Raw genomic sequence first — 10,929 nt, 5'->3', positions numbered from 1 at the left:
TCTACTTCTTTTTACTTCCATCTCTACTTCTTTTTACTTCCATCTCTCTATCTCAAGAACTGCTTGTAATGAAAGCAAAAAGCATTAGAGAAAATCTTGCATCCACATTCAGCACACAGGACTGCTTTGAAAGCACACTTAAATCTCTGAGATTCAATCACCTTTGAAGAAAGATGGCTTCCCATTTTGGAAGAAGAAAGGCTGATTAATGAGTCCATCAAACTTATTTGCTGTTAGGCTTTACCCTGACAACAACATCTGAAGAATGCAAATCATGAAGAAATACAATGCAGATGAAACATTTGAACTTTAAAATACCTTATATGTAAATATACAACAATAACAGTATTTTTCTCATGACCAACACAGGTACTTTATACTTCTCCAGTTAGTTCTGTTATTTAATAAAATACTACAGTTTCCATTTGATGGAGACGGATATAGAACTGGAACAACATATCCTCCATGTTGTCACTACTGCAATGCCTGGATAAATTAAGAATTATATAAAGACAACAATTTGTCCATATGATTGCAAGTTCATATTATTGCAAGTTGATTTTTTAAATCTAAAGATACCTTTAAATACACTTTTAGAGTTCCTTTGCCTTCTTGCCAAGTCTGGCATGGCTCAATGTGCTTCATACAAGACCTGTTCCACACCTTTTCTTAAGAACAAGCCAGCTTGGAGCTCATCTGCAAGGAGTTCATGTCTTGTATACAGACAGGGCTAAAAGGTGAACTGGGTTTGAGAACTGATAAAGCAAGGAGCCTTGTACTGGATTCATTCCCTAGCTGCTCCAGCACTATGTCAAAGCAGTTGTACTGGCAAAAAAGTGGGGACAGTATGGGAATACCAGAGATTGAAACAACCCAAAAGCATTCCCATTCCTATATAGAAATGTTCTTAAAGAAATACTTTGCACTTTGGATCCTATCTTTTTGAAACTCTTTCCTTTCAAGAGAGAAACAAAAGCAAAACATACTTGAGTGCATCTCAGACAAGACATTGTCATTCCCTAACCCCTGCCTGCACAAACCATCCATGTGAATCCCCATGCATGCTGATAGCACCTATTCATTTTTGTTTCTAAGCGTCTTGCCCAGCCTAGTTTGAAAGGCAATGGGCTGCACATTTTACTCTGATATGTCGTCTCTGAGAAAAGACTACCTGTGTGTGCCTGTGCTTTCAACGTAGTTTTGTTGGTGTTGTTTGTTTAATATGTATTTATAATATGTATTAGCATGTTTTTTTTTAAATTAAAGTGAACCTGTAGGGTCAGGCTTTAATATGAGGCAATATTGCCTCTCCTCCCCACTTAGGTAGCAGATGAAAATCATCTTGAGGGAGCACGACATCCCCCAGAGAATCTCACTCCCACTTGAGCGATCCCAATTCTCTCTCCCAGACATTCTCATGTCAGTCACGGATTATTCATTTACTTACACAGCCTGGATAAGAGAGAACACAATGTCCTAGAATGATTATTTGGGAGACACCACTGCTGTTAGTTTTTCATCAATATCTTCTTATTCACCATGAAGATCTTCTTGGAAATGTTTTACATGTCAGAGCATTTTTGTTTCCTCCACTTCAGCCACTTTCAGTCAAGCAGAGGATTGTGAACATTCTTGCTGCTCTACCTTCATTCATTAGCATTCAGCACATTTTAATCAGCAGGTTACCTTTCAGAGCCTCTCGCTTTGTGTATATTTTAGTAACACAATTGTCTTTGCAACAATTTGAAAGCAAATGCAGGACAGACAGAAATCTGAAGCGTGGAACAAGGGCTACAAGAGAATGATTCTCTTTCTGCCTCCTGCAGCACTGAAGTGATCAGACACACTTTTGTGTTGGGAGATCATTAATCCACCGCAGGTCTGATCCAGTGACCTGAGGCTTTTGTGCAGTGTACCTGGGCAGCTGCACAGTTGGAAAGCAAAGCCCATGAATTTCACCAATCAACACAACTTTTAGTGTTGTTATTGCACTGTGCCTGTTATCTGCACAATTATAGCCCCCTCTGACTTTTTTTTATGGATTGTTCCTCTATTTTCTCTAAAGAACATTATCAAGCACTCACTGATTTATGCCATTTCTTCCCCAGCTAGCAGTTCCCTACACTATGCAGCAGCACCCTGGAAAGCAAAGCTTCAAAACAAAAATATGTAATTCACCCCCAGCATAGGGAACGCTCCGTTCTAAAGCCAAATAAAGCTGGGCAGCCCCACTGCTGGCACAGCCCCACTGCTGGCACAGCCCTGGGCACCCTACCTTGAGGATGGACTGGGCATGCTGGACCCTCTGATCTGAAGATGTGTTTTCTAGAAGATATCTGTAGGAAACCTTATCACATAAGCTTGTTCGTGACAACGTTTAGAAACCCACCTCCTCACAACAGCAGCCATATAGCTTCTGTTTACAGGCATAACAACAGGAGATGATGTTTCTTTGCTCGTACTTAGAAAAGCAAAACTAACTGAAGAAGAAAAAGGCAGAACAAGAAGTGCTAGCAGTTAAGTGGAGAGAGTTTTGTTTTCTTTGCCTAATTACTTAGCGTGTCTAGCCTGTGGGTAAGGAGCACTTGCAGCCAGAAATTGATTTTTAGTTTGCTTCTCCTAGATCAGCCTTTCATCTGCTACTGAATTTGAGCACGTAGCCCATATTTACCATGGCCACCTGTCAGATCTCCAGAATTATGGAGAAAGGAGATGCCTTGACATACAGAAGCTCCCACCTAGCATGAAAAACTAATTTTTTAGAAGGATGAGTTACTATCTTTTCCCTTGAAATTCATGCTGCTGAGGGCAGCTGGAATTTACAGCCCACCACATTGTACAAGCAGCATACAGAGAGCATGGGAAGCCTGAACTAAAGCCCCAGGATTGCACTCTTCCCAATAGATTACCAGAGAGGAGAACCCTACAGGCATCCTGTGTTTGCTTCCCGTTTTTGTTCCCTTTTGGACTGCAGACCTGTGTAATCATTCAGACTTTCTGGATGCTGACAAAGAGAAGTGGCACACAAGAATTCATCAATTCTATTGGTTACACCAGACGTAGCTCAGGCACATCATAAAGAAGACAACTGAACACTTTGAAGATCAACTTCAAGGATAAGCAAGAGATGGAGAAAAAGTTGGTTCCTGAGGGAAAAAATAAGCAACAGTAACATCTAACATCTCAACAGTGCCTGGGCACATTCAGGAGGAATGGACGGCAGATCAGCCAAGTGCTCAATGTGATTCTTATGTGCAATCACACTGGAGGCCAAGGAACAGAGAGACAGGACAATACTGAGCACACTGCAATGTGAATTTATAGCATTTCAGTGAAGGATTTGGGAGAAGTTACAGAGAGCATCCAGCTGCCTGCCAAAAGTCAAGAAGAACCAGATGACTAAAGCAGCTCCTGATACTATAGTTTACAATGGCAATGTGTTAAAAACTAACAGAAGATATAAACAGGAGTAGGCTTAATAAAGCTAAAACTAAAACAGAACAAAACACCAATCAAGCAGTAGCAAATTAATGCTCCTATAGCCACACACATCTTTATCTCTCTTGTGCAGCATTACAGTCCGCTTTACTAATATGGCAGCATCTAACAGTTTCCATGAACCTTAAAATGAATCTCATTCAGCACAGCATGTTCAGAGCCGTCCACAGCCGTGACAGTCTCAGCCATTTGGTTTGGCAAAGCTTGCTAAGGGAGCAAGGCATCCTGTCTGCTTTACAGCTTCAGCAAAACAAAGCTGGCACCTACAGATGGAGAGGTGGCCCAAACGCTCCTCCCTGTAAGCACAGCCCCATGACCACTCTGGGTACTAAACCAGTCATCACTGTGCATCACAGAATTCCCACCAAACTGTTCTTTCAACAAACTTACTGAAAGGCATCCCACTCTGTGTCTCGTTAGGATTCATAAGATCACATAACATATCTCAAACATTTAACACGTTTTTCTTATACTCCACTGTCTCAAAAAGTGATCACTTTTTTTTTTTTTTAAGAACTGCATGCCCTTAAATGGAAAATTCCTATAATTTAACAAAGCATTTTAGATTAATATACGTACATAAACAAAATTTCACGTTACAAAAGGATAACACGACTACTATCATACACTAACCAGTGATACATGGTCACAACTCGTTTATGCAGCAAATAGCCATAACAAAAGTAATTACAGTGCAGAAGACCAGCAAATAACATCTAACAATCCACTTACAAAAGACAACTTATGAAGAATAGACAATGATCCTTCACTGATATCTTAAAAGAGTATCTTCAAGTTATCTCACCCAACCATCCAGTGATTCTCTTAAACTATAATTGCCTGCACACGTAGAAAAATCACAGAACTAATCTCAAATGCAAGATAACGTCTATCTAAAAGAAACACAAGCAATGCATTGAATGACCCACATCTAACATAGTTGCCCATTCCCTCTTTCAGACTAGACATCGCAAGTGTTTTAAGACACTAAGTGGTATAGTTACTCGTAGAACAACTAAAGACTAATTAGCAGTACAGAAAAAAATATTCAGAAGCATTACTCTTAATTAGTTTCATTTGTTTCACTTGGAGAAGAAAACAGTGCGACTTGATTAAGGTGATTTTCTTGATGTTACAACAGATAGGAATGCTGGTTTATCTGAAAAACACTGAAATTTTATCATCCTCTTTACATAAAGGTCAACTGCTTTCAATTAACGTTCCCATGTGTTGTGCTTTCTAGAAACAGACTTTTCGTCTCCAATTAATGCTACACGTAATTGAAAGGGCAAGAGAGATTAATTTGATCTGCCTGGATGTCACACACCGAGGCGCTAACGGCAGATAAGGCAGGTGCATTTCTGACACGTGCCTCTTTTCAAGCCCCGACATTAATCGGCGTCAGGAGATTTCCAAGTATTTCGTTTCATAGCTCTTGCAATCAATGAGACCTTCAGTTTGCAATAACTGGCCTGTTGCCTCATTACAGCATGGGAAAGCTAAGAACAATTCTTAATGACCAAGACACACTCAAGAGCACTGGCTGGCGATCAGTGCTCAGAAACAGAAGAGAATCTCTACAAAAAAGCTATCTGAACTGCTAGGATCAGAACCTGACTTCTTGGTGATTCTTGTTCTTAAAAACAATTTGTTTACCTATTTGTGTCGGTGAAAATGCTTTGAGATTACTTTAAAATCATCTCATATTTTAAACCTCATCAGTAAGGAAGGCTGCAACAAACAAACAGTGTGCTCAGATTCACCAAAGGAGAAACTGTAATATTGACTTGAGTCAGTCAGATAAAAGTAAATTCAGATGCATCAGAGAAGATATTAACTATAACTTCTGAAAGATGGAGAACAAGACAAAGACCATCCCTTTGGCTCTATTATCCATGCCCTGCCCAGAGTCAGATGCTGTCTGTTCTTTGAGCAGAGAGGACACCATGGCACCTTCCAGCAACAACCCTTTCAAACCATAAAAGATTCCAAATCATCCTTCTATTCCATTTGACATCCGCACTTCACCTGCACTATTCTGTTAAAGCACTGCACAATTAAAGATGCCCCCACTCAAAGGACTGTCTTCCAGTGTTTTTCACAATTGTACGAGGAAACAGTCAGTGTAGATGAGTGGTTGCTCTGCGTTTTTGGGAGCCCACTCAAATTTAAAGCTTGGAAGACACCGCAGAGTAACAAGTGCAAGGAGCAGCAAATCCTCCTTATTAATAGTTCCTAAGAGACCATTCGCAGAAGGAAGCTTGTGCAAAACCAAAAAGTGATTCTAGAAACAGCTTTGTTTCTCTGGAGCTAGGTAATACAACTTCTTTTAATCTTACAAGGAAACTTATTTTTCCAATGCAGAAACAGGTTTGGAACAATCTGCAGTTCACCATCCTACCTGCACTGCTACATGAAATCAAACAAAAGCAGCCTGCTGGGTGTTTCTTTACAGCTGGCTTGCTCACGTGCTGCTGCAGGTGATGGGCTCCTGACAAGCATCACTGCACTCCAGAGAAACAGTTTCATCAGTCAAACTTTCAAATAGGTATTTATATTCATTGGACACCTCTCAGTATTAACACAGGGGAGTGTGTACCATCTCTGTATCAGTACAGTTGAAACAATGGGAGGTATTCAGGCATTATTCATGGAGGTTTTATTACTTAGAATTAGAGCTGTTGGGACAGATCTTCAGCTGGCACAAACTCACACAGCTCTATTTAAATTAAAAGAATCATACTAATTTACACCAAATTATGATCTGTACTGAATGTCCCTATGGATTTGCTACTTCATACACCAGTTATTTTACCTAATTAAAGTCACTGTGAGTGTTTTTCAGTAAATTATGAACTATTTGTGATACTTACTCATTGAAGAGATCTTTGGAGCTATTTTGTCAAACCTTCCAAAACAAAGTTGCTTGTGAAAAGCTTCTTCCTGAACTATTTAATGTCTACTTGTGTGTTTCTTGCATACTGAAAGCTCTTATGGCTTTGAGGAAAACTTGATGGAAGTGAAACACAGTAGATAAGCTCCTCAAGTATTCTTATTTTGTCATTACTGTCTTGCTACCAAACTGATGCCAAGTTCACTTTTTCCAAAAGATCCAAAATATGATAGATCTAAAATCCCAACCATCATGCTCTGCTCAAAAAATCTTTTCCAGTTCTGTTTTTGCTTTTCCTAGACCTCTGACTCTGTGATCAGTTCTTTTACTAATACACACACTGCATGCAATAGCATTGCTTTCATATTTCAAAGGGAAAATTAGTGTGATTATAAAAGTAGGTAATAATTTTTGCTGGCAGAGGAGCCAGTAGTTTGTCAAAATTTCACAGTGCAGCAATGACTGCAGTTGTTCTACAGTAACTGGCAGCTTTGTTATGAATCCCTACTGAAACAACTTTTTGTATACATTTATAGCATCAAGTAATTGGGAAAACGTTTCTCTTTCTGCAATTCAAAGCTGCTTTATCATGAGCCAGAATTCATTTTTCATTAAGACAACGAGATGAATCAGATCTCTTACCTTTTATTTCTATCTTCAATCTGTAAGATGTAGACCATGTCATCGGTAGCATGAAGCTTGGAACTGCTGTCCCCCCATTTCAGCTTCAGGCTCTGAGGACCTGCTGCAGCACACTCCAGCCTAGGAGGTAAGGGTGGTAACGGCCTGGTTTTTGCTTTAATAAAGTGGCTAAATGGTCCAGCTCCAATTTCATTGACAGCCTGGATCCTAATCCTAAAATGAAAAAAGGTGATTGTTACATAAAATGTTTTCACAAGGTTCTTGGTGTACAAAAATCCCAAGGGCAGCAGTGAAGATATGAAGAAATGCAGTTAGACAGAGGCAGAAGGATCTACCTAAGCAAACTCAGAAGCTGATGGCAGACAGCATGGGCATAACTGCCATGCAACCTCTCTCCATATTGGTAAACACATTTGGCAATCTAAGAATAGCATTATTTCCGTGTGTGCAGCACATCTCAAGCATGCTGTTGGTGCACATTGAAGTCTACTTGGAAGAGCTAACCCTGGAAGGTTTGAATCACAACCCTTCTGTGGGTTGTAGACTGGTGTAGGTGTCTTAGCTTGTACTGCTTTGTCACTCACTTGTCTGTTTGCACTTCAGTTTAATAATTTGCACAATGAGAATCTGTTACAGGAATGAGTGAAGAGTGGTGGTATTCTACTACGGTAATGTCAACAGCAACATCAAAACAAAAGTGTGAAATATGCACTTGGAAAGAGCTTTGAGGGTTTATTAGATGTGAGATTCTGTCTAAATAGAAATATTGGCACAGATGAACCTGACAAAAGGCTGCTAAATCATAGAGAGAATCAGAGAAAAGAGGCTAGGCAAACTACAGTTTTAGATGGTACATCAACTTTAGATCACTGGACAGATGCCATTGACTTTGGAAACTCTATGTCCTGCAACCCTGTATCTTCTCATGGGAAAAGACTCTGAAATATGCATTGCTTCTTCTTAAAAGTGTCAGCCACCAAGAAGCCAGGAACTCCCTGGGAAGGTGGAAAGGGGAGAAGGGAGAAGAGCAGAATCTGGTAAGCCATTACACAGGCTGCTTCAGAGAAAACAGAAGATAAATAGAAATATCTTTGGTTGGCATAGCTATTTACTTTCATCAAAGCATATAAAGTGATTAAGTTTGCATATATAATGTATGAGAAATTTGCTTTGAAAAGCAAGTTGCTAGCTCTACCATTAGGAAAAGGTTATGTAGCATTAAAGAAGTGAAAAGAATCCTCCAGAGAACAGGATTCCCAACTGAAAAAACCAAAACCCATAAGCCATTTACCAGGGCAAATGGTCCCTTGGCTGCCTAAGCGTGGAAAGTGTTGAGCTGCATTTTCCTTTTCATCCTCCCTTTAGTTTCAGAAAATAGGTCCTGACCACTGTGTGATGCTACACAGAGGTGACTTCCTCCTCCAGGAAGAAAACAGCAGGAAGAGGGGTCTATTGGGAGCCTCCTCTTCAAGTGTTGCACGCAAGTATTTGCAGGAAAAAGAACAAAGACTTCTCTCTTATCTTCAGAAGAGCAGTTAACATGCGTTGAATTTATTTCATATGATGTTACTGGCTTGTTTCAGATCAAGAAGCCATTATGTTAATAGTCTTTCCAGTAAAAAAAGAGTGAAAATTGCCTGAATTTTCACTGGATTCAGGCAAGACACCTGTTAGCACATGCACAAAAACAGTAACAGCAACATGACAAAACAGACTGCTTACACCAACACCTTCTGTTTTATTTTGTATTACCCACCACCACCTCAACTAACTCCTCCCAAGAGCAGTTATCACACCTGAAAACAAGGAGTGACTGAAATGAAGCTCTCAGATTTCACACCACACTTCTTAGACACGGGCTGGCAATGTGCATTTATGACGTGTGCACAAAGATACGGCTCCATCTGCTGATCCACCCTCTGCCAGGTATTTGCACAGGGTTAAAATGTGCCTCTTCTCTCACTTGTGGTTGCTTTCATGGGCTGCATGGAGCTCCTGGTGGCCCTGGTCCCACCATCTGATGCACACAAACAGGCACTCAAGGCACTCACCCACCAGCCCTTCTGACACAGGAGCACAGTGAGACCAATGACAATAAAATCAAATAAAGTAAGGCATCCGATGAATGATGATAAAGGGAAGGCAGTAACTGATTTATTTCCTTCTACCAGGGCTGGATGTGGTCAGCCCGTTTCTTCTGATTATGCCACCATAAAAATTCTCAGTCAATTGTCACTCTGCAGGCCTCAACCCTATATATTCATTCCCATATTTCCCCACTGCATCTTCTAAACAGTTAAAAATAAATACATCAAACTAAGTAAATTTAGAAACCATTAGAAGACCTTTAACAGACCATTATAGCCTCCTCGACCGAGGAAAATAAACACACTAGAGATGAGGTTATTTTCAGCTTGGTCAGAAAATCCTTTGTAATGTATTCCAGCAAACTCAAAAATCATTTCTGAATTAATCTTACGGAGTCTGACATGTGAAGAGTTTCATTCACCAGTTCCCACAAGCAGAATGCCACCAGCTGCAATACATGCGTGTGTGAAAACCTGCAGATTTAAAACACCACAGACTACACAAAAGAGAGGAGAAGCAGCTCAGTCTCCTCCTGCCATCAGCCTGAATGCAAAGGACAGCAATCCTACCAGCCAGCCCCACAGGTCCCTCACACTGCACTCTTCTGGAAATGGAGCAAGACTTACCTTTAAACTTCAAAGCACAGATTTTGCTTTACAACTCACTGGGGCATTGCTAACTTGAGTATCCATGTGCATTCTTCTCTTTGCATGCTGGAAGATCTTTCCCTTGATACAGTTTAGAAATTAAAAATGTCTGGAATTTGTATTCCTAAATGAAATTAGAAATATGTGCTGCTATTTAAATGCAATGGGGCTTATCTGCCTCCGTAAACTATGTAACTTCAGAGCAAAAGAAGAATTCTTAAAAAAAAAAAATCACTGTTTTGCAGTGAAGTGTCCTAACAGTGCTGCACAATTAACTACAGAAAGTGTAGAGCAAAGCCTGGGAACAGAGTGTAACAGAAAATTGACATTTCTATTACTATCAAATACTTATTTATTGTGGAGTATTTATTTACTCACTTCTAGTTAGATCAGTTCACAGAAAACCAGCCCTACCTTTGTTATGCTGTAATCACAGCTTCCAGAGCTCCAAGGCTACGTTAATAACATGGAAAGACTGCAGAACTCAAGATACGTTCCTGCAACTGGCTGGCTTACAGCAGTGACATTTATAGAGTGCTTCTGGGAGGCATCTGCTTATTGCAAAAGCAGTGCTGGTGCCTGACACTGGACAAGTCCTCGTGAAACCAGCCCAGCCTATCCACTGGCTGCATGGCAGAGGCATGCCCCAGTTCCTCACGCTTTGAATATATTCTAGGATGCAAATCCTTCTTGTGTTGTGCTGGCAAGATTTGCTGCCAAGACAGAGAAACCATCAAACTTGCCAGCTCCAAACGACCTCTGCAAAGAGCCCTGAGCTTCCTCTGCATGTATTTGAGTCGCACACGGGTGGCCGTCCCATCAGATGGATGCAATACCACACCCAAGCCAACCAGCCCACTGGGGCAGACACGTGAGGGCCTACAGCCTGAATCGCAGTGCTATTCAAAACCATGCTCCTTTCTAAATTTTGCTTTGGTGGATTCAAACTATCCAACATTCACATTTCAAGTTCAGGGTTCCTGTAAACAAAACGTTTACAGTGGAATTCCAATGCAATCAAGCAAATAAGCCCTTGGCTACCTTCAGGTTCTGCTGAAACTTTGTCAAGAGATTTCACAGTCTCAAAACCAGTAGCGTTGAGCTTGTTTAGTCTAAGAAAAACAAAGCCTGGAAGAAAACACATTTAGACGCAGCAGGGAA

The 10,929-nt window shown here is 40.5% G+C and overlaps 1 protein-coding gene across 2 annotated transcripts in view; it reads right to left on the bottom strand.

The window, feature by feature from the left end:
* Nucleotides 1-10,929, bottom strand: part of FNDC3B (fibronectin type III domain containing 3B) — a 148,498-nt gene that overhangs the window by 15,054 nt on the left and 122,515 nt on the right. For both annotated transcript variants that reach the window (XM_042820888.1, XM_042820889.1), the window contains exon 23: nt 7,034-7,246. In XM_042820888.1, the coding sequence (XP_042676822.1) occupies nt 7,034-7,246 (213 nt within the window). The remainder of the gene's footprint in view (nt 1-7,033; nt 7,247-10,929) is intronic.

This window comes from Centrocercus urophasianus, unplaced genomic scaffold (genome assembly GCF_019232065.1).
Source record: "Centrocercus urophasianus isolate 14NV4802_14NV808 unplaced genomic scaffold, USGS_Curo_1.0 seq_19, whole genome shotgun sequence".
Lineage (NCBI taxonomy): Eukaryota > Metazoa > Chordata > Aves > Galliformes > Phasianidae > Centrocercus > Centrocercus urophasianus.
This window is presented reverse-complemented; position numbering and strand designations above follow the sequence as displayed.